We start from the raw sequence: 27,906 nt of genomic DNA, 5'->3' as shown, positions 1-27,906 counted from the left end.
AGCTGGATGGATAGCAGCGTCTCCGCCACAGCAGCAGCAGCAGAAGAAGGAGGATGTGAATTTTTGCGACATTTTCCCAAGTTTGACACGAAAAGACAGCAGCAGCTCGACTCCCCGGGTTCGCACACAGGTGACACACGGCTGCAGCCATGATGGACTCTATCTTAGACAGTTTGGCGGCAGAGAAACTCTACCCGTCCGGGGGAGCCAACCTGTTGGACCTGGAGGAACTCAGCGACGGAGACTTCCTAACTAACGTGGTGAGTTCTTGCTCCGCTCCCCACCTGTTCCGCCCGGAGCCGGACCTCAGGAGGGCGGTGCACTCATTCAGATCCTGACTGACATCCGGGGCTCGTACCCTGCCTGCGTGCGTGCGTGCGTGCGTGCGTGTGTAATTGTGCAAACCAATATGTGTGAGACTGGGAACACTGAGTGAATGGTTAACCTTTAGTGTGTGTGTGTGTGTGTGTGTGTGTGTGTGTGTGTGTGTGTGTGTGTGTGTGTGTGTGTGTGTGTGTGTGTGTGTGTGTGAGAGAGCAGTGCACAGTAAATGCATCATATTGTTCTTAATTAGTTTCCAATTAACTCAATTAACATGCAACATTAATTACATTCATTTCAGTTGTACTGCTACTGTTATAACTTATTTGTAAAGCAATAATGGCTAAATTTCACTCACATGCACATTCTTAACCTTCTGTAATAGCAAGCATAATATTTTTGTGTTTTTAAAGATTATTTTTGGCACTTTGTCAAGCCTTTATTATATAGGGCGGACAGGAAATAGGGTGAGAGAGAGAGAGAGGGGGGAGACATGCAGCAAAGGGCCGCAGGTCGGAGTCGAACCCGTGGCTGCTGCCTGGAGGACCTTCAACCTCTTTACATGGGGCGACTGCTCTAAGCACTCGGCCGCCCTCCGTCCCGAAATATAATATTTTTATATCTTTAACTGTTGGTGAGACAAAACAAGACATTCAAAGATGCCTTTTGATGCTTTTTTAATTGATTTCATTGAGATTTATAAAGAAGTTTGTCTTACATTTAGTTAACTGCATGCTTCTCATATCTACTACCAAATCCTGTCCAACCAGCTCAATGCTGCTGCAAAATAATCAGTGTTGCAGTGAAATATCTCTCTCTGGAGTCGCCCCATGTGAAGAGGCGGAAGGTCCTCCAGGCAGCGGCCAGGGGTTCGATTCCGACCTGCGGCCCTTTGCTGCATGTCTCCCCCTCTCTCTCTCTCTCAACCCATTTCCTGTCCGTCAAATATAACAAAAAGGCTTGAAAACTGCCCAAAAATTATCTTATATACGTCTCTCTCCCCCCTAAATCACTGAGCCCCCTTTAAAACCACCTGTTGTCCCCGATTCTCATCCAAAAGCAAGAGGTACCCGAGGGCACGCATCCTCCCATGAGTCTTTAATTTACGTCAAGGACGAGCTGTGGCTGTAATGAACTGTGTGGTAGAGCCGAATCATGCTTCTTCATTAATTTGATAATCACTATGTTGGTTAATTGAGCAAAAGCGGTGCGACAGGAAACAATTAAGCAATTAAGCTACTGTCTCGTGCCCAGGTTCAGTGAGGGACTGTTGCGTGCCGTAAAATCTAATTGCAATGAGTCACCAGGCTAATCGCTAATGTGCCAGAACAAATGAAACCGTTTGGCAGATTTGTCTGGTTTCCAGTCTAGCGCCAGCCCCTAATGTACGACAGTGCGTCCCTCCTCCTCCCGTCCAAGTGTGCGGCATGTGCGCGGTGCACGTCTGGCCACAAGACGCTAAAAGTACACTGCCATGCCCTCGGTGCACGCCATGCTTGACCGAGCTTTGCACTCTTAAATCATGGAAACGGAGAGTTGTTTCGCCGCTGCACACTGAGAGTTTAACGACGTCGATCACACTATCAGCAGGAAGTGCTCTTTCTTTATTTCTGCTCCATCGCTAGCTGTCTCTTTTTCCACTCTGTGTCATTCTCTCTCTCTTTAAAAGGCCCAGGTTTTTTTTAAGCAGGCCTCGGTTCTAGTCAGTGAGTCAGCCGAGCAGTCTGCCTGTGGTTTAAACTCCCCCGTCCCTGTTCTAAATAAAGTAGTCCACTAGGCTGGGCTGTACCACTGACTGAGGACATGCGAAAGGATGGCTGCACCGTCTGCGAGATGGTCTGCTTATACATCTCTCCTTCATCTTTAATGTGCAGTTAGTTGTTGGGACGGTTGCTGATGACGGATCACATCAGACACCTCCCTTTGTCCAAATGCTGCTCTATGCATCTAGAAAAGACAGTAATGTGAGCGGTTAGACTGAACAGAAACAGTGAAGTTGTGGGGCATAAAAAAGACGCTGTAAAGCTCAGAAGAACCGCAGAATCTGTACTGGTGCATCACCGTTCATTTCATCCTCTGTTCATATAAAAATATTGATAATAGCAACTTGGAAGAAAGGTACAATAGTGGAGACGCAGTTTCCCATTCAGACATTCAGACAATGCAACTGTATGTGCAGTTTTGTCTGTAAAATCATGGAGGACAGACAGAGACATCACTTCCTGATGTGTCTTTGTTTGCCTCTCTTAGTAAACTGTGTCCTGCTGGTAACCAGGAGGAAAGTGAATCAATATAGCTAAGGGGGGAAAAAGTGAATTGACAATTATTATTATCAGGGGGAACATTATTTTTCATAGCATTTACTACCTGTCCCAGTATTTTAAAACATACCTGCCAAGTCTCCCGATTCACGCGGGAGACACTTTTACAGTGAAGGAAACCAGTAAGCTTGTGGGGGATATTTGTCACAGTGTCTGGCAACCCTGAAACTAATGCAGAAGAAGAAGAAGAAGAAGAAGAAGAAGAAGAAGAAGAAGAAGAAGAAGAAGGAGAAGGAGAATGAAAACGAGAAGAAGAAGTAGAAGAAGAAGAAGAACTCATTGGCGATTTCTGGCTTCCGGTTCAGTGTTTGGACTCCACAGGACAGAGACGGATGAGGTGACACCGACACACCAAAGAGAAAATATGCTTGTTAGGTCCACACACGTTGAGCCGAGACGTTTTCCTGGTTAAAGCAGCCGCTGTGGTGCCCTCCGTGCCTTTTTTAAAGTGTGTAATGTTGTAAACTTTATCCTTTAGATGGTGGCAGTCAGTGGCACACACTTTTTAATTTGATGTGCAAATACTGCAGACTAAATGCATTGCAGTGTAACTGCCTTATTATTAAGCCTTCTGGTTCTCATTTCAACAAAAAAGCCATTTTCCTTAAAAAATATTAATTTAATATAAAAAAAAAAACTACATTTCATAACAAAGTTCCTTTATCTCATCTCATCTCATCTTCATCCTCTTATCCGGGGTCGGGTCGCGGGGGCAGCAGCTCCAGCAGGGGACCCCAAACTTCCCTTTCCCGGGCCACATTAACCAGCTCTAACTGGGGGATCCTGAGGCGTTCCCAGGCCAGTGTGGAGATCTAATTTCTCCACCTGGTCCTGGGTCTTCCCCGAGGCCTCCTCCCAGCTCCTTTATCAGGTCTAAAATACAAGAAATGACAAATTACACCTTGGGCCGATACACCGATGGAAAATTACTCACTATTTCACAACCCGATGTTTGCAAGTATGATTTTAAAAAGAACAGAATATAATCAAGCGTCAAGTAAACTTTGGTTTCATTCTTCTGAAATGTGGCGATACTCAAACACAAGTTAGAGTATCTGAGCTCAATGTAAGTTTCAGTTCTGCGTAAAGAGGTGAAATAAAGAGCGCGGCCCAGTCTCCACCTGATGAAGAGGATCCCTGGGACATTAATCACCGCATCTCTGTATTTTCAGAGTCCTCTAACCTCAAGATGCACTTAAGCTTCCTATGACGCGACCTGATTGAGTTTCCTTTTTGGTGCATAACAGTCCCTATTAAACATGCCCTGGATAAAGTCATTGTGCACCATCTTCACTGAGCCGTTTCACCACAAAATCAAGCGTCGTGCACGGAGCACATCATTTACCACCTGCTGGGAACGGGTTGGAACGATCCTGGAGGAGAGGTGAGCGTCGCTGCAACTACCAATTATTCTCATGATGCATTCATTATTTATAGGAACGGGGATGCTTTTTTTTTTTGTGAGTGTTGAGTCACGCCAGACAAAATGCAGGGGCCAATGCTATGGTAACCGCAACACACTGCATTGACCTTTCCTTTACCGTGTGCCAGAGTCCCTTTGGATCACATTTGAGGGCCAGTTTCAAAATAATAGAAACTGTATGAACGCAACCAAAGTGTCAAATGCATGAATATTGTACAGTCTACAAAGCGGGTTTACCGTCTCAGTATTTCATAATAGAGCTGACACAATTAACTGGGCGTGTGTGACTGACAGAAAATTCAACCGCACTATTTTGATAATGGATCGAAGTAATTTGTCACGTTAAAGACGCCACACACGCTCTGGTTCCAGCTCCTTAAAAGTGATGCTTTCCTCTGCAACTTTGCAAGATTTTACAGGACCATTTATTCATTAAATGACCTTTATTTCAGTGGACAAACGTGCATTTAAACACATGCACAAAGTGAGCTTTTTACTTCTGTGCAGCGTATTTTATCTGATTCTTTTCTACTTTGTTCGTAGAAAATACTACAGAAAGAAAACTCTAGATATATTTGGGCTTTCTGTCTTTTATTAATATTATTATTTTCTCCACATTTCTATTCTATTCCCTCTGTTCTCTCCTTTTCTATTCTGTTTTATTCTACTCTCCATTCTGACCCTGTACTCCAGCTTTAAAAGGACACGCCTGTCTCATCTGCATGCTCGATGCCGATTGGCCGCTGAGCCTCCAGATGGAATGTGAGCAGGCATGCAGCAGTGTGTGCGTGTGTGCGTGTGTGCGTGTGTGCGTGTGTGCGTGTGTGCGTGTGTGCGTGTGTGCGTGTGTGCGTGTGTGTGTGTGTGTGTGTAGGAAAAATACTCTTCTACTGTTTTACTAAGAACTATAGCTGAGTTCACATATGTCTCCACACGCACACGCACACGCACACACACAGACACGCACACAAACACACACACACACACACGGACACACACACACACACACACACACACACACACACAGTAACCTCAGCTCACTCCTCTCTCGGTTCATGTGAAGCCAAACACGGCCAACCCGCTGCAGCCGCACACCACCACATGAAGCCAAATACAGTAGAGAACATTGCCATTTTCTTATCTGCGGCGGCCAGTGTTATAGGATAATGACATGATGTCTTCAGGTCTCTCACAATTCCATTTTACACGGCAAAGAAGTCCCCGTCTCAACCAGCCATGTTGTCTTTTAATGTCTTATGTAATACCAGTCCAAATGTCCACCAATGCATCTTCTAGAGTTAAAAGGTTAAGTTCAAGTCTGCGTCGATCGATTGAAAGCTTTTCTATATTTAGGTAGAAAGTGCCAATACTGTGATGTTAGTCATTCCCCGACTGCGATAACTTTGCAGAGACGCAGAGAGCGCAGAATACTGACCAATCAGCTTTTTCAGGAGGTCTTAAAGAGACAGGCGCTTAAACAGAGCGTTTAAGAGTTATTTAACATAAAACCCTGAAGACATGTTCTATTAGAAACCTAAATATTATATTACATGTATTCAAAACCTTTCCATCCTGCCAGAGAAGTACATACAGTACGTGTAGTGCATAGTTTATGATATGGCAAAAATGAAGTTATTGCTAAAGATTGTGGCAAAACCAGTGGTGATGCAGCAAGTGTGAACATAAAGTCACGCAGAGAGGAAGTCTGTCTAAAATGACGGTGCGTTTCCTGCGGGCTGGCCTAAAATGCCTCAGGGTGAAGCCGTAGTACCGGCTGCAGTACCTGCTTGTGTGCATCATAAATCCACCTAAAGGCTCTTGCTTCCAACATATAATTCAGTCAGGAAAGACAAAAGTTAACGCGAAGGCTGAAGCTTTATTTGACAAACACTTTGACCCTGTGGATTAGATCGATGTGTTCGCGGCCAGATAAAAAGCTTCATGATGCCAAGAATCGGAAACCAAGACACATAAATGAGTGGAATAAGCCAGAGCAGAGCCACTAAAGTTGGCTTTTGAAGTCTGAATACATTATGTATTGAGAACCAAATGTTTTGTCAGTGCGTCTCCCTTTGGCTTTTACATGATGTTCTGAGCAGATTACGACAGTTTCCACAGAAGCACTCGTGCCATAATGACATAAACGCTTTGGCCCACTTTACCCCCGTGCTTTTCTCCATCACAGTATCAGGGGAAGTAAATATTCTTCACATGCGCACCAACGTGGGTATTTTGCTGCCTATTTCACCTGACCCAGTAAGGCATCCAAATGAAAGGATAAGAGAAAAGATATGTTGAGACGCAACACCGTTAATTACAGGTATAAAGAGTCGCTCTCTGCTTTTATAATTACTCCCTGCGTCTGTCTTTCCCAGCGTTTTCCCTGTGTGGTTTACAGCTCAGCCCCATCCCCCCCCTAATGACACACTACCACTGAAATAAACTTAAAAAACTGCTTTTTAACACGTTTTTTCCCCCCTAATGTCATTATTTCCCCAGCAGAGAGGGCTTAGGTAATGAAAGCCCCGTCCCTCTGTTCGCACTGACTGCAGCTGTTCCTCCATCAGACGTCTGACGCTGAAGCACTCATCGAGCTTCAGCAGCAGTCACATACAGATGTTTATCTCTTTGTTTCATATGGTGCGGGCGATGGAACAAAAATTAGAAAATGAAGTGAACGTTTGCCCCTGATGAATGTCAGGTGGTGCAGGTTTGATGCCGGGACAATGGTCCGTTAAGTGTTGACCTTTTTCTCCAATCAATTCATTGTTTGGAGAAAATATCACATTACCTGCATCCATAATTAGGCTAAAATTCTGCCCGCTAAATGAACACTGCAGCCGCCACAGCAACAATTTGATGTTGTGAATGCATGCAATTTTATTCCAGACCTCTCCCCTTTCTATCAGACTCCACTTTATTTTTACATAGTGGTGTGACGGACGAATGACTGCAGAGAAGGACTTTGCTGCCACAGTATTAATTAAAAGTCACAAGGAAAATTGGGAGCTTCTAAACATTTTAATTATTACTTTTGGCTGCAGCATCGCTTTACTTATTCAGAGCCACCCACCCACCTCCAGGTTTTATGCCTGTGGGATTTGGTCGCATGTGTCAGACTGAAAATTAGCAGAATTTTCTAATTGACCCATCTGTATTTGGCTTATTAGACGGAAACAGTCGAGGGAGGGAGATATCATTGAGTCTGTACATGCCCAGTCCTGAGAGCAGGAGGAGATCTTATCAGCCAGATGAGAGAAACTTCTCGGGTGCAAGAAAAACCTCTACGCTGCCATGGGTACATCACGATCATGCCAGGTGATGGATAAGGAAAAGATTAGCCTCAAACAGGACTGTGCTAGTCGCCGGTGAGAGCTGTATCACAGGCTCCAGGTGTGTTGGAGGGTAACGACTGTACTGTAACTACCAGAGCTGCATACAAAACAGTAGTTAAGTGCTGAAAATGTAGCTAAATATACATTAGAGGAGCACTGATGGAGCTACAACAGTTAAATGTTGCCGTGCTAGAAGAGAGCAACATAACGGCTCCTTGCACCAACATTTCTCCACATGGTAAACCTTTCACCGTTTTATTTTTGAGTGGCCCAGTTTAAACGTGACCTATATTCCCTAATGGAGCACATTTAAACCGACAGTGTCAGGATTATTTAAAGGGATATTGTTGCAACATTTAGTGCAGCAGGAGAACAAGGCCGCTCACTCAGTCGTCTTTTTGTGCGTGTGTTTGTCCACGAATGAGTGAGTATCCACTTGTGTGTGTCAGAGTGAGTGACTGCAGGATTGCTGAGCGTATGCACACACCTTGTTGAGCAGTGAGCCCTGTTGAGCCCCGAGATTTGGTTCAGATCACTGTTGGTATTCAGCAAAACTCAACGCAGTTCACAGTCGAGTTTTAAGACATCAGCAGTTCTTCATGTCTCGTGTGCTTCTGTTATTCCTCCACCATCTGAAGGTCTACCCTCTCTGTGTGTGTGCACGAGTACAAGCGTGTGTTTACTCCACATGGTTTCATTCAACAGCTGCGTGTGTCCCGGACTTTTGCCACAGACACACTTGACCTCCTAAACACACTCACTAATACACACGCACACACTGTTGAGACAATGCATGTGTGAAGGTGTTTGAACAGTATTTACAGAACCTATACACAACGCAGTGATTCCTGTGACTCATACAGTATGGTCCCTTTTCAAACCTTCAACTTGGGCCTGTTTGTTCTCTTTTTTCCATCCTTAAACCTCTGTGCCTCCTCCTCTGAACCCTTATTTAACCCATTTCAACTGCAGTGATGGACACTTTAACCAGCATTTAAGCTTGTAGTAGTTTCATGACTCCAAATGAATAAAATGCTCCATATTTAGAAAAGTCTGATCCCATTTATCAGCACCTCTGTGTACCTGACAGCCTCAATTCAAGGAAGAAAATTCCTCCGAATGGTTTCAACTATCTTCTGGCTTCTGACTAAAAAGCACATTTATGACTATCAAAATTAAACCATGCACTAAAACGTTTAAAACCATTTGCCCTTTTGTTCTAAACTAAACATTATAATGTTTAATGCAAGTGCTGGGGCTGGGTAGGTAGCTTGCAGAGAGGCCAAGAAGACTTTAATTCCTCCATTGTTGTTACAAAAAAAAATGAAGTCAGCTCTCTGTTCATTTTCCCAGTCATCTCTTTATCCGTGCTAGTGGACTGATTTGATCTGCTGTGACGCTTCTGGCAGTTTTTAAGCTAATTGCCAGGAATAAAACATGAACATCTATTTTCGTATTTTGTCGCAAATTAAATGTATTTCTGTTGCGGAGTGTGTTAGAGAAACCTCCAAGCAGAACTTACTTGTGTATTCAATTAGTTCCCAATCCATCTCTGTGTGTCTGTCTGTGTGTGCATGTTTGTTCAAGACAAGGGTGACTCATATTGTGTGTGTGTGTGTGTGTGTGTGTGTGTGTTAAAACCAGTGAAATCAGAGCACCGTGCTGTCCCAGGTTTCCAGAACATCATCATCTCTCAGCTCAGTGACTCATCTCATCCAGACAGAGGATGAATCTATCGATGCTGTTTCCCATTGACTGACTCTTCGTGCCATCGGAACAGCCCGTGTTGTCTGGTGTCACACTCTGACAGATAGTCTTTAGCACAATCGGAAGAGAGAATGAGTTGGTTTTGGTAATCGCTTGAGCAATTGTCCGAGCAGAAATTGCATTTTTTTTGCTTGTTTCAGCCTCTCCAGCGTGAAGAATCATTCTCATATCTTTTAAAACTGGATATTCGGGCTGCTAAAGACACAAAACGAGACATTTTGAAGTTATCAGTTTGGATTTTACGAGTTTGACTGTAGCCATTCGCTGTCTGCAATCTCCTCCTACCTTTATCTCCACTCTCTGTTTATGTACAAGGGTATCATCTCTGCACCCAGGGCTCAGCGTCGCCCAAAACAATTGGAAATGGTATAAAGAAATAAACCAGAACGTTTCCTCCAGTGCTAACGCGCCGCTGTGGAGATGTGCTGGCAGTGTGAGACCAGGATTATACAGACAGCGTATCTATTTCCAGGTCTGAAGAAGAATGACTATAAAACACTCATCAGTCTTGTAGAAACCTCAACTTTTCATTCACACTGACAGATTATTATACTCACAAATGTCAGCTGTGTCATGTATCCTGTAATATCAGCTTTTCATGAGCTAAAGGAAAACGGCAGTGTTGTCAGCTTTGTGACAATGCATTTTTTCAGATCATCCAAGGGGGATTATGTATCTTAACAAGGAGGAGAGTTGTCTCACCTACAGAGGTAAAACCCCTTCAGTTCGTCCAAAAGATTTCACCAAACTTGGAGACACATGCAAAGTACCGCAGACTTTATTTGCAGTGGTAACTGTCCCATGGAAAACTGTTGTTATACTGAATAAAATACCCTTTCCATGTTTCTCTCCATGATTTCCAGCCTTTCTCAGGGGACCAGATGGACGACTTCAGCAGCGAACTATTCAGCAGTTTCTTTGACGAGCATCTATTAGAGCGGCCACTTCTGGCAGACAGACCTTCACCTTTACACATGGACATGGACGACAGCAGCCCAGGTCAGCCCCTCTTTTACAATGGAAATGGATCAGTCGAGGAATACAGATACTATTTTCCTCGCACTATTGAAATATAAGCGCGCAGTCCAAGACAAATGGCACAGCTCCTTCCAATAACATTTCCCCAGTTCCCAGTTCCTGCCAATGTAACAATGAACGTCTCACAGCAGGTACATGTTGGTTTGTGGAGTCCTTCCAATGGCCAACCACTGTCTTGCAGATGTTTGACTTGAAACGCTTTTAGGCCCACAGCTTTCCGTAACTCCGTAACTAATAGCCACTTTTGGACGACCTCGTTTTCCAAGATAACCTCCAGCAGTGCAGTAGCCAGTTGTTCCACTCAGCGGCCAGTTGGATTTGGAAACCAAAACTCTTTACAGACTTGGGTCTGTGGAGAGGAGGCACCAAGCTGTTGTTTCAGGCTACGACCGGCTGAGCTACTACAACTGTAGGCACTCACTTACAAACAAAGCCGTCCAAACAGGCCTCGGCATCTCCGCTCCGAGTTATTGTACTGTAGGTTCCTTCGGTTTCAAGTTACCGACTGCATCACAACGGAAAAGTGGAAAGAATTAGCTTGTACACCCAGGTGTCATCTTTCCATCACTGCTGATTGGAGCTTGAGCTGTTTATGGGTGATAATGGGTGTTTTCTGTCCAGTGCGAAAGGGACTTCAGCGAAACGATTGAAGAAAGGGATGAAAAACATGTTTTTATGTTTTGGAGATAATAAATAACCAAAAGTTCCAGCATGCCTGAACAAAGCTGTAACGTACATTTATGTCTCTTATGCCTGAATGACAAATAGCCGTCACTTTAACACATTGATGAAGACAGCGATGTTGCGTTTCGGCCCTGAATCCCACAGATATTCAAGCAGAGCACAGCTACTCTTTGAGTGAAGACTCCGCCCCCCAGAGCCCGGCCCTGTCAATCAAAATGGACCATGAGTCAGGTAGGCACCCTCTTCATTAAAACCTCTTATCTTCTGCTACTTGGAAACATGCACAGCCAACCCAAACTCTGATACTGATGTTTAGTCTGTTTCTCTATCGTCCCGGCCGCCCCCAGTGGTTAACGTCTGTATGATGTAATCCTTAACACGCAGTTTGACCCCGTCTGCTGTCTCTTATTGGTTGAAATCACTGTCAGTCATATAGTATGTGTGGTTATTGGCGTAATCTGGTATGTATTATATTTTATGTAAGAGATGCTCGTTGGAACATGTTTCTACTGCGGCGCAATATAAAAACGCTGCATATTTCTGTCTTCTTTCGAACTCATCTTCCTCATTATCTCCTCCCGTCTCTGTCTGTACCCATCTTCCTCTGTCTCTGTCTGTCTGTCTGTCTGTCTACATGCTGTCTGTTCTCCATTTATCCCGGGGATCCTGCTGTCTGAACAGCAGGATCCCCGTCTGAGCAGTTTTCCTCCAGCTAAGCCCTGCCCACCTAACACACACACACACACACCCACACACACATGGACTCACACAACGCTATGACAAGCATATGGTTTTGAGTCTGCAGCCTCAGCTGAAGCCAGCGGAAACTCTCTTTCTCTCTTCTGTCAGGTTATCTCTCTCTTTCTCTCCCACTCTCCTGTTTTCGATCTTTCTCTCCTTCTCTTTTTCCCTTAATCCAATTAAATCTGCTTTACTGGGGGAGGGATATCCGATTACCTGGATTGCCAAAATACCACATTGAGCGAAAAACAAAACAACTTTCTATGTTTCCACGAGAATACTTATTTATATCATATGTTGCCCTTTGGAAAGGATAAACCAAATCCAAACTGAACATGCATGCTTCAGTTAGAATGTAAATCGACGCTCATGCCAAAGCAAACAGGATGTTATGAAAACTGAAATGACGTTAAACTACTAACCCTTAACATAATGTATTACCTCATTAAACGGCACATCTAGACAGCTTTGATTTGGCTCCCTCTCTGGCTGCATAACTGCTGTCTCAAGCTCACATGTGGAACACACACACACACACACACACACACACACACACACACACACACACGCACACACATATATCGTATGTATTTTAATCTATTCCAGCCTATTCTTTATTGAACTTAATCCAAAATGTATTTCACAACCTGCATTTGCTCCATAAAGCCTGCCTAAAAACTTTTCCACTACTTCTACTTTGGTGCATCCAGTGCACAAATGGAATGTGTGTATATATATATATATATATATATATATAGTTTAGGATTTTATTGAGCAGGGACAAATACATTGTACATTGTTTCATTTAAAATAAAAAATAGATGCCGTGCATACAGGTTCCTAGACGAGACTAATTTCCAACCCCTGTCCCTGGTTCGGCCTTTACTAAAAGTTTCACAAGCAAAGTGTGTGTGTGTGTGTGTGTGTGTGTGTGTGTGTGTGTGTGTGTGTGTGTGTGTGTGTGTGTGTGTGTGTGTGTGTGTGTGTGTGTGTGTGTGTGTGTGTGTGTGTGTGTGTGTGTGTGTGTGTGTGTGTGTGTGTGTGTGTGTGTGTGTGTGTGTGTGTGTGTGTGTGTGTGTGTGTGTGTGTGTGTGTGTGTGTGTGTGCGCACGTGCCCTGTATTTGAGGGTTCACCAGAGTTTTTGAGTTTCCCCATGATAACCTTTTCTACTTGTAGATTGATTCGTAAGGGATAATGCCAGAGGAGGTGTCCGTCATCAGGAATCCACGGACGCCCAATCCTCCATTAATTCCAGATAACGGACACCTCGTCGGGCATTATCCCTGACTTCCTTCAAGGGGAGATATCACTCTTTTCTCCAGCCATCACTGAAGCTTTCTAGATTAAGATGTTTGAACACAGAGTAGCAGATAAATTAATCAAAACATGGGGTTAATTCTCATTTTGTGTCAGTATTCTTCGTATCTTCTGCGTTGTTCTGCTTAGCACTGTGATTTTGGGCCCTTCTGATTTGTTCACATTTCTTCTGAAACAGCTGGACCGTTAGCTGCCCCTTTTGGCATGAAAAGTATTTTGACAAGACTGCCGCAGCTGAGAGGTTGATCCTGTCACACAGTATTACCGCAGTAATAACATTTCAAGGTTGGACTTGGACGTATTCGGCCATTAATGAGGTTTTGGAGAAGATGTTTGCATACCGAGCCGGGAAGTGAGATCCGATCACAACTGGTCACTCACGCGGAGGTGCATTCTGATACCAGGTGTGAACTGATGTGGTCGGATCACCCAAGACTAACCCAGGTTAATTTAAGGTCTGAACGGCGCCTTTGTTTCAGTGCATGTATAACACACGCTAACACACAGGCGCACACGCTGAGAAGGCAGTAGGTTCTGGCAAGAATTGCCCGTAAATACTGAGATCTCAGTTCCTGGTATTCAACACTAATCTCCAGTGAAGTAGCATGCAGGCGTGTGAGGAACACCCTGGCAGACGATCCTTGAACGCGCTGCACTTTTCACAGTCCTTCTCAGCATCCAGTCAGAGCACCTCAGTGGAAGCAGCAGCAGCCTGTTTGTCTTGTTCGGTCAGGGTAATTAGCCCCCGGGGATGTCAGAAGCTGCTGACCTTTCACAGAGAGCAGGGAAAAATCCTCCCCAAGTAGAATTATGAGGATTATGTTTCGCAGCGGATGCCCCAAACGTATGAAAGTTACAGATCAAATTTGATTGATTGGATAAGGGTCACTAAAGCTGTTTTATCCTGTGAACTCTGAACACCGTCGGGAGAATCAGGTGTGGTTATTGTCCGGAGTTTCACACTTGTGGCCTGCAACAGGAGGTTTTCATGTTCTCACACGGGTAGCATCAGGTCCCTTGCTTTTCTCCGTTCACACATGGGCTCAATCGGACGTGACACATGGAGCCGGAGGGGTGAAGCGTGTTTGATGTCCAAGCCAACTGATTCGGACGTTTGGTTTCTCAAACAGTTCCGCTGGGTAATGATTAGATCACTTCAGGTTTGCAGTGCATGTGTGAAAGTGGCTTAAAGGTTTTTACAGATTTACGTTCTCGACATTGAGTTTTTACCTTTCCTGTCCCCTTTTTTTCCCCCTTCTCACCCTCTCGTTCCCTCTCAGCCTGTGGTCTTAGTTCCTGTAGTTTTTTCTTTTTCAGTCAAAAAGATGCTGCAGGTTTTACTGCGGCTCCAACTGCGCTGCTCCATCTATTGTTTTAATGCTCCTGCTGTCCCACTGAGATCAAACACAGTCGCCACCTCTCCTCTGTTAACCCCCTGTGACGCCTGCCCGGAGCCTTTTGGTCATTAGACATTACGACGATAGGATTTCTTACCCGGGCCTACACAGCCACAGACTGCCTTTGCTTAACAGCATCCAAGGAGATCCCATAAAGTAGTAAGAGGAGAGGATCAAGTTTTATTTTATTATTTTCATCACAAAACACTATGTCTAAAATGATATTTAACCCCCCTGCACATACTCACTGCACTTTATTGTCCCTCCATTATTCATACAATGTCCCCTGACTGCTAAGGTTAAAATAAAGTATGTATTTATGTAAATGTATGCTACTATACTAAATGTTTCCACCGTTAAGTAGAACATTATTCCTGTTGCACATATGTGAGCTTATGCAAAACTACTCTGTCAGCTGCAGTCCATATCTAATGACTGAGTACACCTCATAGTATTATATTTATGCTTACGCTTCTCTGACAGGGGTATGAAGGGGAAAAGACCCGGAGAGAACAGTCCACAATCACGCAGAAAATAATTCAAAATGTATCCTTTTTTTAATTCAAATTTCCCCTGACTTAAACGCGCAGGACAACCTTTCCGATGCAGTTGCCAACAGCCTCTGGTATTCATTAAAAGAAACGGTGGTAGAGGGTTTCCAATCAAGCCCTGGCTTAACAAGAGCAGCAGGCTTAATGAGGCTCAGGCTAGCAGCAGGACCGGCCTCATTAGGAGAGGCTTCTGCGGGTCGTGCTCACACAGAGAGGATGTGGGGAATAGGTAAATGGTGGATCCACCCCAAAACTGAATTAAACCCTTTTTAGTTTGTATTTTCAGAGGCGCCATGCTAATCGGTGACAAATGACATATTAGTAGCGGTGAACAGGAGGCTTTAGTGATGAGCTGGTCCCAGTTAAAGCCACACCCCTGGTGCTCGGGACGCTGCAGTGGTTTCGTCTTTTCAACATTACGGCCCAGAGCATGATTTCTACACAACCTGTAGCTCGGTTGCCATGATAACATTTGGTAATAATAGTGTTGTGTGTCGGCTGCTTTCTGATTAAATCAATTGTGCACATGATTGTTTTATTAACTGCAGTTGTGTGTTAACATGTTAGCTACACACTGTAGTTTCCATCACTGTGTTTTAATTACGGTGCGTTTTGAAGCCAGTTGATTTTAAGACTACAGAGCTGGGTGACATGGTCAAAATCTTCCATCCGGATATAATGTAGGTCATTTTATATCTTTAGAACAATATATATCACAATATTGTTTTCTGTATGAACCAACCACATGTTTAAGCCTATTTTTCTGTACTGATTTAAATATGAATGTAAAGTATTTTCTCATTATATCAAATACTTTGGTGCGAAATAAACATAAAGTGCAAGGATCGTAACATGAAGCGCTGTTCAAATAAAATAAATATTGCTGTAACGCAGTTCGGATGTTTTTCAGTGTTGCAATATAGAAAAATAGATCCGATATACATTTTTGTATAGTCTCGTATCGTCATATTGCCTAGTTGAACTTTATCAAATGTGAGGATTATCTGCTTTTCTCTCTTTTATATGATTTCAAACTGAATTTATTTGAGTACTGCACTACCTACTGATCTAGGAACTGAGCTGAAACAAACACAGCAAATCAGGATTTCTTCTCTACAAGTCCTAATGCAGTGGACTTATGGGCGGAGTGCAATGAAGTTCACTGACTCTTTTGATTTCACTGGCATTTGTGCCCATTGTGCTTGAGCTACTGGGTTCAAATAAACCCCAAGACCATGCGGGCAGTGTTTATTCCTGTTAATAAAACCACAGATTGCAGCGTTGGGTTTGCATCTTTTGGCTTTCGGTTTGTCTAAGACAGCAGAAAGAAGCCGCAGGGATTTGTTTTTAGGATGGACTCTCTCCGCACTGATCCCCGCTGCAGAGAGGGTTAGGATAACGCTCTCTGACGGGCACACACCTCCACCCCCTCTGCTTCCTCACAGCACACTCAGCTTGTAAACTTCAGAGCATTTTACCAGCAGACATGTTGCTAGGAAACCAGGAGGTGATTAAAATGACGTTCACTCCCGACACACACACACACACACACACACACACACACACACACACACACACACACACACACACACACACACACACACACACACACACACACACACACACACAGCAGTACTTGTCTTGTTAAACTGCCACTGCTGTCTTTCCATATGCCATGGGAGCTTTTTGGTTGTGTGTGTGTGTATGTTTGGTGACAAACATCAAAGTGTCTGTCCTGGTGCCCATGACTTATTCTTAAATGTAAAAATGCTGACTCGATGAAAAACCCTCCTCCTTCTCTACCTGTAACTACTTTAAGTTGGTTTAAAGTTCAATGTAAAGTTAGAAAACTTTCATATAGATTGTTTCTTTGACTTTTGCCTAACGAGGTTCCCTTAGAGCAAATCAGCTCTCCTTTGAAATTCACGTCGGAACCGCCGTAGGCCTCGTGCTCGTACACGTGCACACGCTCGTGCTCGTACATGTGCAAACGTGCTTTACAAAAGCCGACCTCTTCCAAACGGGCCGTGGACGGCAAGAGTACCGCAGCTAGACGCGGTACGGTTGCACTCACACTGGTCAAACGAACTAGACTTTACCCGTAAAACCTGTTTGGGCGCGGTACAGGTGGACAGTGTGAGTGCGCCCTTAGGGACTCATTCCCTCTGAGCCAATCACTGGGGGCATAGAAGGGATGAGCATGATGTCATCCATAGCAACAAGGTGGACCCCGCCCACTAGTCTGAGCTCAGGAGTCCCTAACACCCCTGAGGAAAAGTTGGTCTCAGAGGCTTTGTGAATAGGTTTGAAGAAATGACTCTCTGAACTAAGAAATGTGCACCTTAGGAGAACTCTTAGTGCTGAGATCAGATGTTTTGTGAATCCTGCCCCTGACCTTCGTGTGTGAAGGGCACTGAGGTTTATTTGGGCCGATCATAAAGAGTTTGATCCTGATGTTTGACCTGGAAATGTGATGATTCGATGGTGTTCATGTGATAACTTTTGGTTCAGTTGTGTGAAAACTTCATGAGTTCTCTCTTCTCATTGATTGTCACTGATGAATTGTAATATTTGCCCCTCCAATGCCCGTGAGCTTTGGTTGGTGCTGGCAGGGACGACCGGAGCCTTTTCATCATCTCACCCACCAGGACACCAAAAACACCAGGAGTGCTTTTGTGTAGTTTTCCTGCAGCAGCACTTATGTTACTAAAAATATGTTCTGCAGCTAACAGTAGACTAAACAATGGAGTACATGTGAGATGCTCTTATATTTATATCCTCATTGTGTTTCAGGGAACCTCCTTTGAAACTGCTCTCTGTGCTCATTGTTGGGTCACTTAATTATGCATATTTGCTGCAGTGTTTTACCGTTTTTCCCCTCAGGAAGGACACTAAAGACAAGTTGTTGGTTCAGCCCATCTTTTATTTCACGGTACATACTCACTGGAGACAAATTATGCACCACAGCTGCCAGAACGACGTCGTCCAGCAGTCTGTAATGACCGGTTTTGTCAGTGCTCAAATGTTTTGGGGAAGCTCTTAGGAAGTGTGATTTATAAGCTACCACTTCCACCATTCCTTCCTACCTTTGGAAGACCTCCCTGAAGGTCCCCGAAGAGAAACATGGTGTTTGTTCTGCTTTTTGAAAAGGATTTAGGGAGTTTATGACCATGAACATGTGATATAATTATATCATTTTATATGTTTATTTCAATCTTAGAAATAGTAGTTTAAGTTTAGCTTTTATACAGAACAAAAGTGTCTTTGTAAATGTTGATTTTTATGGTATTTTGTTTTTTTCCCCCCAGAATTTGAATGGAGCTTCAGTCAGGACCTCTCAGCCATCCTGGTGAAACAGGAGGAGCCTGATGTGGGTCAAAGGTTAGATCCTCAGCCTATGGAAGGCCCGCCTCTCATATTAAGCCCTCCCCCTACACACAGAGGGTCACCATGGAAACGCACGGTTAGCATCCATCAGACAACGAGACGCCACAAATGATGACGTTGCTGATCTTGAACTTTTTGGGTCAAAAGCTGTGTGCATTAGCATTTTGTTTGTGGTTCTGCAGGAGCCCCATGATGAAGTCAAGAGTGCGAAGTCAGTAGCCATAAAAGATGAACCCAGAGAGACCGGACAGTACCTCAGCTTGCCCAGCGGTACGCAAACACCCCCACGTGTGAAGAGTGATATCATAATTCAGTTAGGAAGTGACAGAAATGTGGGGATTTTTGTCTAATCCCTGCAATATGTTCAAGAAACATGACCAGCAACCAACTTCCTGTCTTTGTTTTGTCCACACAATGTTTGAGAATTCAGAATAAATGAATACATTTTGAGTTATCAACAGACTGATTGTCAGCACGTACAGAACAACACCAGCAGACTCTCATGTGCAGCGAGTTGTTTCAGAAAAAGTCTTAGTTTAAAGTAAAAGCCCTCATCCGACTCCCTCCTGTTCTTTCTAGATGATGCTCTCCAGCTCCCGCCCACCCCTCCAAGCAGTAACCACGGCGACAGTGACGGCTCCCTCCCTCCCTCCTCCCCACATCTCTCTCTGCAGCCGTCTTCCCCGCAACCACAACAGAGGCCAGGAGGTCGGGCCTCCTCCTCTCCCTCGTCCTCCTCTTCTGCAGCCATCTCTTCTTCACCTCTTCTCACTGCACCGCATGTGAGTAACTCCGCAACTCTCTGAACTCTATTTTAAGTGAGTGCAAATAATGTAAAGTGGGGTACTTGCCGGCTGTCATTGCGGGTTTAAATCGGTCCAATAATCTGCTGATGAAATGGAGCCTATTCACTGAACACCAACAAGTGAAGAGTCTGGCCATTGTCTGTCTGATTCAGCATCTTTTCTCTGAACAAATGCATCACATTCAATGCCAGAATGTGATGCCTTATGACCAAAGGTTTATACAGAAGGTTTTTTACAACGTCATGATCCGAACTGCTGTACTGCTGCTCAGTATTGTTCAAAAGGGAAAGCTTATGAGTCAGTCGACTGCAGGTTTTATCTTCAAGGGATAGTTCAGAAGTGGGGTTGTATGAGGTACTTCCACCACCGTCTATAGGTGATACACTACGGACAAGTATCTCATACAACCCCACTTCAAAAAATCTGGGTTATCACTTTGACATAAATGTTAATAATGGCTGTAAACACATTGATGAAGTAATGTGTTTCATCGTGCAGAAGCTGCAGGGTTCAGGACCTCTCTTGCTGACAGAAGAAGAGAAGAGGACCCTGGTTGCCGAGGGTTACCCGGTACCCAACAAACTTCCTCTCACTAAGAGCGAAGAGAAGGCACTGAAGAGGGTCAGACGGAAGATCAAAAATAAGGTAAACACCGCGCCTCTCATTTGTTTTTGTGCTCACGGCTTTACCGAAAGCCTGTTTACAGAGCCGGTGACTTTAATTCTGAGAGAGAGGCAGAGCTTTTTCTGGGGTCAGGGAGCTCAGACAGGAAATCAAAAATGATGCGGTATGACAGACGTACGATTGATGAAGAAACAGGATTCAAAGCATTTATACAGGCTGCAAATCTGCTCCAGCTGAGCACATTTATTTGGCCGCCTTACACTCCTTACACAAGGTTTGTCAAATCGAAATCATATAAATCACACAGAAACTTAATAAAAAAAAATTGCATCTTACGGATATTTTTCTGTTTTTCTCCCCAGATCTCAGCTCAGGAGAGTCGGAGGAAGAAGAAAGAATATGTGGAATGTCTGGAGAAAAAGTAAGGCTTGGAAATGTCCCTATGTTTCCATTCATTTTCCACTTTGTTTAACCTTTGTGTCTAGCTGTCTTTGTGCGATTTCCAACCCCTCTTTCTCATTACAGCCCCCTTAAATAGCAGCAGAGTAACTATACTACAGTATATCAGCGGCCATTACTATTTGGAAAAGTGCAGCCAAATTCTCGAATTTGTTGAAAAGAGTCTAAAAAGCTCGACCTGTGGCTTTACCCTGCTGTTATTGGCATAGAGACAGAACAATAAAAGGATAAAGATGGTGTTATGCTGTGTTTTTCTTCCTGTCAACAAACCCGATGAAAAGACCAAACAGATGTTTCTTATCAAAATGCTCCGCAACCTCCAAAAGAAGGAGTCAATCATTTACCTTTGACGTTTTTGAGCGGAGCAGGACTTTTTGAAACGCAGTTCCTCATTGAATCAGAGCTAAATCATGGAGTAAGTGTTGTACTTTTATTTTTCTGAAAGGTGTGAACACCCAGTTACACGGCAATATCTGTGCAAAGAATGAATAACACTTTCTCCCACCTCTCCGAGCTGTCTAACGACGTATTTACGAGTTTTGCCTTTGGTCCAGGAAGCAGTCATGTCGGCCTGTGAGGTTTCACCCTGTTGAATCTAACCATAGGCCTTTTTATACATAATTGAGTGCTTTTCGTGCATCGCTGGCACCGAAAAAAACATGAAACTGACAAAATAGAGCAAAGATTCTGTGTAATGCGGAAGTGAACATGACAGTTGAAGTTCTTGTCTTTGGAGCTGAGTGTGTTAACAGACACACAAGCTCTGCAGGACATCGCGGCTCCGTGTGGGGTCAGATGAACACATCGTACTAACTTAGGATGTATTTCATCACTGAAAGTTGATAGAAACTCCATTCTCTCTTCCTACCTTTGGCCGTTCCTTGCGACGGCAGGGTTCCAGTAACCTGCTGAACACCTGCATCAGATTCCCTGACAGGGAGAGTGAAAGAGAGGTGAAAGAGGGGGCTTGCTTTCGGAGCAAAACGTGCCCTGAGAGGTTCATACAGATGGTGACAAAAGGTCCTATTAATCCTATTAGAGTAGGGTGAGAGTTGCGCACAGCGAAGAAATAGGAGGTGTGTCAAAACAGAAATTCTTCTCTTTCTTCGTGTTCATGTGTCTTTTAAGGACAGGATTATCGGAGGATCCCTGCAGAACGAACACAGCGGGACGACTCGGTTGAAAGGGACACATGTGACTGAGCCTTATTCAATCCAAACATAGGAGGAGATCAGGAGGATTATGAGTAACGGAGCACAAGATTAACAAGATGCTTAGTCGATAGTAGATATCAAAAGGATTAGCAGGAGATGATGGAGGGAGAGGGAGAGGAGGCCAGTTAGGAAGAGGAAATCCTGAAAAATCCCTTTGTGTGTTTTGTGCAACAGTTATATATAGATGAATTAAAATGTCAAGATGAATTCACCGACACACTTGTCCCGTCTGTGTTTGTGTGTCAGGGTGGAGAGCTATACATCAGAAAACAGCGACCTGTGGAGAAAAGTAGAAAATCTGGAGACCGCAAATAGGTGAGGATCACACACACACACACACACACACACACACACACACACACACACACACACACACAAACACACACACACACACACACACTGGCTGACATCAGTGTTGTGTTGCCGTTGTGTCTCTGAACAGACTCAATCTGTTGTGAGCTGGCTCCTAACGCTGATAACACAGACCCGACATTCTTGTGATGATGTTTGGATTGTAATCACTGAAAATAGCAAAACACATTTGCAAAGAATGCATCTTGATAAACTCAGAGTTGAGTGATCGGCGCTGTAGCAGGGCTCATTTTTACTTTCATCTTTCCCGGAGAAATAATGATCATTATAAACGTGTGACTGAGCTGCAGTCATGTAGTAAGAGAGTAACTAAGTCAAAACCTTCTGCAGTTTATGTGCAGTTTGTTAAACGGAGAGAATTACAGGACTCTAAACAGAAATGTATCTGCTCCATAAGCAAAGTGTAGACTCACCCGGCTCTGTTTGTCTCCTCTGTTATTATAACAATATGAAACCAATCTGCTATTATCCTGGAGCGGGCGGGTGGGTGGGTGTGGTGGGGTAGAGTGCTGAGGGTTGAGGGGGGGTCTGTCTTTAAGTCTGTCTGTCTGTGGCAGCCTGAGCCTGTCATTAAAGCTGCAAGTTAACACGGCTTTCATCATGGAAGGCAGCCCCCTCCCTCCCCACCACACACACACACACACACACACACACACACACACTGATGGATATGTTAAACCACCGCACAGAGGAACAATGAGTTGGCACAAAGTTGGGGAACATGAGTCAGCACGCTCACTCTCACATAAAGTCCAGAATGTGTGCAGGTCTGAAGAGAGGTTTTTAAACGAATGAGCTAAATTTAAGCTGCTAGTTCCTCAAATGCCCCAAATGCAGTTATTAGTGGTCGTTTTGTTCTCCAATCATTTCTCTTTACTGCACGTCTGCGTTGATTTAAATACAGAAGTGGGTTAGTGCTACTGGTTTATTAGTTGTACAAGAATAAACTTGACCAGACACTCAAACCTTCCAGTTTATTCGCTGTCTCAGCCAGAGCCAGACTGGTAATAATTTGATCTGTATGTCCAGAGCAGGAAGAAATGCATGATATCTTTAGCCTAGCCTCCCTAAAAGTAACAAAAACATTCATTTAAAGGTCACATATTGTAAAAAAACGTGAGATTTCCATATGTTTTTTAATTTGAAACTAGTTTGAGGTGCTTTATAAACACTGAGAAATGCACACAGCCCGTAATCAGAAACTGTGTCTTTAAAGGAGCCGTCAGGACTTCTGTACGGTTGCGCTGTCACAACTACACTATAAGGTCTACAGGTAGAAAGTGCCTGTCTGCAATGACTGTGCTGAGACCCGAAGAGTGCAAATATACAAGACCCAGACCCCTGACCAATCAGAGCAGACTGTGCTTGTGAATACGGGCATATTCAGACAGACAGCATAAGAAAAATCACGTGTTTTTGAACGTTAAAGCACAACAACATGTTCTAGTAGAAACCCAGAATAGAAGTTTGGACCTGCAAATGCAGAGTGTGACCTTAGGGAGCACTGTATATTTAAAGCAGCCATAACTTTAACAGTGAATCACTGCGGTTTTACATCAAAGTTCAGTGTGAGTGATGGTGGTCAGCATCATCCCGTATAAGTTTATTACAGCTGGCAACTCACAGCATAACGCTACAGTCTGGTGCATGTGACAGACATCAGCACGGCGATTTGAAACAGTAGATGAACCAACGTGCTCCGTTCAGTTTGACCCCAGAATATGTAACCGACCAAGCTATTGTCTGGTTTAGTTTCTAACATATTAAGCAACTGGCTGCTTCACGTGTGAACTGGGTCTCTGTCTCCACTTAGTGGTGAGAGTGCGTCCTCACAGCCACTGACGGCTCATACCATCACAACCCTGCTCTCCAGATCCCTCTGATACACTATATTCTACTGGTTGTACCGGTGTTATCTTTGCAACTCTGCTGCGCTCTTTACTCGGACACAGCCGGAGTAAATCGGGTGGATAACGTTCACTTTCAAGTACGAGAACAAAGGGATTACGTGCAGGGACACTGGTCGAAAGTAGGGCTTTTGTGCTCTAAGTTTAGAGTTTAAAGAGTTTCTGCCTCTCTCTCTCTTTAGGTCTCTCCTACAGCAGCTCCAGAAGCTTCAAACCTTGGTTTCAGGGAAAGTCGTCCCTCGTTCTTGTAAAATAGCCTCAACTCAAACAGGGACATGCCTCATGGTGAGCTCTTCACGCACACACATTTGCATCCTGCTGTTATTAAGGTGCATTCAAAGGAAATTTCCACTTTTTCCCCTCATTCATGGTTATGTATTGACATGTTTTGCTCCTCTCTTTATGCAGATGGTGGCTGTGTGTTTTGTCCTGGTGTTGGGCTCCTTCTCTCCCTGCGTCTCTCCCCTCTCCTTCCTCACCCACACCTCCTCTTTGTCCTCATCCTCCTCTTCCTCTCATCCCTCTCCCTCTCCTCCTCTTCCGTCAGCGGACCTCTACACCACCAGTCAGGGTAGGTCTACCACCTATTATTCAACATCATCATAAAAACTAATTTAAGTTTGTTAAAGTACCCGTAAACTTTCCTTGTGTATACTGCTTGTATATAAGAATGATTTCAAAATAAAAGCACATGAAGAAGCACTTAAAGGAGTGAGATACATAAAGATCCCAGGAGTTTAGTCTTGTAAAGAGGACACGAGTATCAACTTTCACTCTTCGCTGCATTCCACTCTCCTATAAATTCACTTCCTTTAACCACTTACCCTTGAGAAACCCCCTTTGAAAGCAGAGGTTATAGGCTGCCATCACGTTAAGTACCACTCCGTTCTGCCAGAAACCATCATCTCGGTGGTGAAGGAAAAAGTCTGCTCGACTGTACCCATCAGGGGCTGCAATCCTGCTCTGCTAGTGGCTCCTAGAGGCCGCAGAGCTCACTACAACCTACAGTTGTTGGAAGGTGACATAACTGACATGAGAATGAAAACCAGGGTATTTTTGTTATGTGTGTTGCAGTCCGTTCCCGCAGCCTTCTCTTCTACAATGAAGGGGCTCCATTGGAGGAGAGTTCAGTGACGTCAGAAGGGGAGAGGCTACAGTCAGAGAGCCACATCCAGACAAGCCGATACACAGCTGACAGCCGCAACCGGACGACTGCGCCCGAGTTAGACCGGAGGTAGAAAAATAAACACATTGTGATTGGTTTTTTGTCAAAAGATCTATTTATAACTGTCCTCTCAAAATAAATCGAGTGCCTCTTTTCTCCTCAGAGAAACAAAACCAGATGGAGTCACCGAGATCTTCTGACACAGTCTGACCCCCTTCTCCCATGACTTCTAACCTCTGACCCCTGAAAAAGCCCCAAAAACCTCCAGAATCCTGAACTCAGCGGGTTTCATATCAACATCCAACTGGACCGAAATCTACATCCCACCGTCATCATCCCTTTTCGTGAGCCCCGAGACGTCCCCCCCGTCCTCCACAGCCGGTACGCTGCCTGCACGTGGTGCTTCAACAGACTCTGCTACACCTGAATACACTTGATTTGAAGGGACCACCCTATTGGAATTTATATTTTTATGCATTCAAATATAGTATAATTACTATTCAGTTTAAACAAGTATAGAGACTATTTAAGAGATATGAAGTAAAAGCATAGGACCTTAATTTAAACATCTCTAGATTATATACGGGAGCGCACAGATGCAGTTTGTAGCTTTTTAACAAAAAATAATGTTTCACCGCAAAGTAGTCAGACCATTGCCAAGAAGAAAGGCAGATATGAGCCACTGAAGCTGTGATCTATCAAGAGGGAAAGCAACATCCTTTCTGAAAAGAGCTTTATGGGAAATAGATGAACATAGATGCAAGTATGCGGATAATCGCTGGACCTCCACTGTGGGAGTTTATGTTGTATTTTACTTCCAAGGCACTGTAGATGCACTTCATCGGGTCAGTGATCTAAGTTTTAACCAGTCACATACTGATGTTGAGAAAGGGCTGCGATTAACAATTAAATTGGTTTGAACGAATCAAGTAATCATCACATTAGAGGAGCAGGAAGCAGAGAACATTCCCATGGTAACTGACTTAAGTCATTAATCTATTGTGAAAATTGTTACTATGATTTTACATAACGACATAATGACATGTTGCCAAACTAAAACAGGAATACAAACGCACCCTTTTTAAACGGAAGCTGTGCCATTTTAAAAGTGCCTTTCGCAAACTTCACTCAAACGCGGCCGTACACCTAAAGTCCACGCACGCAGCTACAGACCGCAGCTGAAACGTCACTCTAACTAAATTACGCTTGTTTATTTTTTTAATCAGGGCCGATCTCGGTCTTTTGAGGCGTATTTTTTGCCATTCCTCTAGTTCTTGTTTCTTTTAGGTAACCATAAACTGAATCAATGATCAGGATTTATCCAGAGGAGATATTTAATGTCACACGCCTGTGGTGTAAAAGTGTCTAATCCACCTTTTCCACGAGTCAGGCTCAGTTTGAGCTGCTTACCAAACAGTTGTGTCAAGTGTTTGCAGTTAAAGAGTTACAACCAAATATAGAGTTTGTTTTATTTTTCCACTTTTTAAAATCCATGTCTGATGTTAGAGGTAATTTTTTCCACGTTCAAATTCTGCATTATATTTGAGGAGGGGCCATATTTTCATATCAAGTGACCGTTACAGGGGTCCTGACAGAGGTTATGAAACATGACATAAAAGTATTTTTATGGAATTAATAATTGTATATGTAATATATTTGCAGCATCAAAAAAGAGCATATTGAATTTATGCGACAAAAAAAGAAATACTGAACGTGTCCTTAAGGTTAGTTTGTCATCGTCTTTGGTTTTTCTAAATAATGTTTACAAACAAAATCCAAAATACAACCTATAATATATTCTGAGCATCCAAAAAAAGAGCATATTTATTGTATGCAAGAAAAAAAAAGAAAGGAATTGTATGTTGTGTTTTGGCATTTATTTTTTGGTGAAGTTCCACATGATGGTGTGTCGTTCACATGTCTTCATGTAGTGTCAAACTTCGACATGATGTGTTTGTGTGTTTGTGTTTAACTGTAATACAGTGTTTATGTTTCACTGCTGTCGCATGAAAACCTACGAGGGTCTTTTTCGGTCCCTCGCGATTTAAAAATGCTATTAGCTCGTACAATTTAACATTTAAAAAAGCTCATTTTTACCTTCAAGCTGAAGTTTCTTGACCTAAAAAGCCAAAAACATCTTGTAGATATTTTTCTGTCACAAATTCATCCTGTAGCCTCAGAAATCTCCACATCAACGCTAAATGTGCTCATGCGACAGCAGTGTGTGTTGTATTTATTCCTGTTTGTAGAAAGTGTGTATATATTGATGAAGCCAATCAGGGGACTAATACATTCCAGGAAGTAAAACACCACTAGCTTTGTTATCGCTACAACTTGAAGGAACACCGGGACAATTACAAAAAGGTCTTAGTCCTTCGCCACTATTCTGACATCTGACGATGTGAGAAAAAAAATGAACGTCACGGTATTCCTTCAAATTAAAAGCTATGCCCCGATCCAAATCCTTCTGAAATCACCAAAAACATTACAGTTAACATTGTTTTTCTTATTCATCTCTGTATCCGTTCCATTTTGTGTCCCTCGTACCGTGTGTGTACACAAAAAACATCACGTGACTGCAGCCCGTTGCACAGATAACCCGTCGTTCTCACCCATCACAGTCTTAATGCACCAGTGTACATAAAAAATGACGACCTAATGTGCAGTTGTTGTAAATAAGGGCCTTGTTTTGTATTGTGACAAGATTTTATCCTGTGGAATCACGTGGGAAAGAAAGGGGGAGGGGGGGAAGAGTTGTTGGATTTTTGGGGGATGGAAGATGTAAAATGGGGAGGGATTAAAAAAATAGAGGGAGGGTGACTTTTTCCACTTGTAAAGAAACCTTGATAACACCGCAGCTGCACACAGTTCCAGTAAAACAGCAGCGAATGCTTGATTATTCTCACCTCATCATGCATATGTTTGACAATAATCAAGCACTTCCCAGTCATTTGAAATGTGTGTGGGTGTAATGTTGTCTCGGTTTGTTGTATAGCGTCTTGCATGTTCCTCCATATACAATTATGTTATCTTAGTGTAGTCAGTAGAGTAGAAACCAGCAAAATATAAAAAACCT

The 27,906-nt window shown here is 43.6% G+C and overlaps 1 protein-coding gene across 1 annotated transcript; it reads left to right on the top strand.

Moving 5' to 3' along the window:
* On the top strand, nucleotides 1-25,122 carry creb3l1 (cAMP responsive element binding protein 3-like 1). Its single transcript, XM_083937741.1, has 13 exons — nucleotides 1-260; nucleotides 10,031-10,166; nucleotides 11,034-11,120; nucleotides 18,205-18,359; nucleotides 18,466-18,553; nucleotides 18,863-19,065; nucleotides 19,588-19,734; nucleotides 20,076-20,134; nucleotides 21,633-21,701; nucleotides 23,848-23,950; nucleotides 24,074-24,236; nucleotides 24,740-24,899; nucleotides 24,994-25,122. The coding sequence occupies exons 1-13, from the start codon at nucleotides 150-152 to the stop codon at nucleotides 25,028-25,030; spliced, it is 1,518 nt and encodes a 505-aa protein (XP_083793867.1). The 5' UTR covers nucleotides 1-149; the 3' UTR covers nucleotides 25,031-25,122.
* The last annotated feature ends 2,784 nt before the right edge of the window (nucleotides 25,123-27,906 follow it).

The sequence above is a fragment of the Echiichthys vipera genome, assembly GCF_963691815.1.
Source record: "Echiichthys vipera genome assembly, chromosome: 23".
In the NCBI taxonomy this organism is placed as follows: domain Eukaryota; kingdom Metazoa; phylum Chordata; class Actinopteri; order Perciformes; family Trachinidae; genus Echiichthys; species Echiichthys vipera.
The sequence above is the reverse complement of the archived record's forward strand: the minus strand, read 5'-3'. Positions and strand labels throughout refer to the sequence as shown.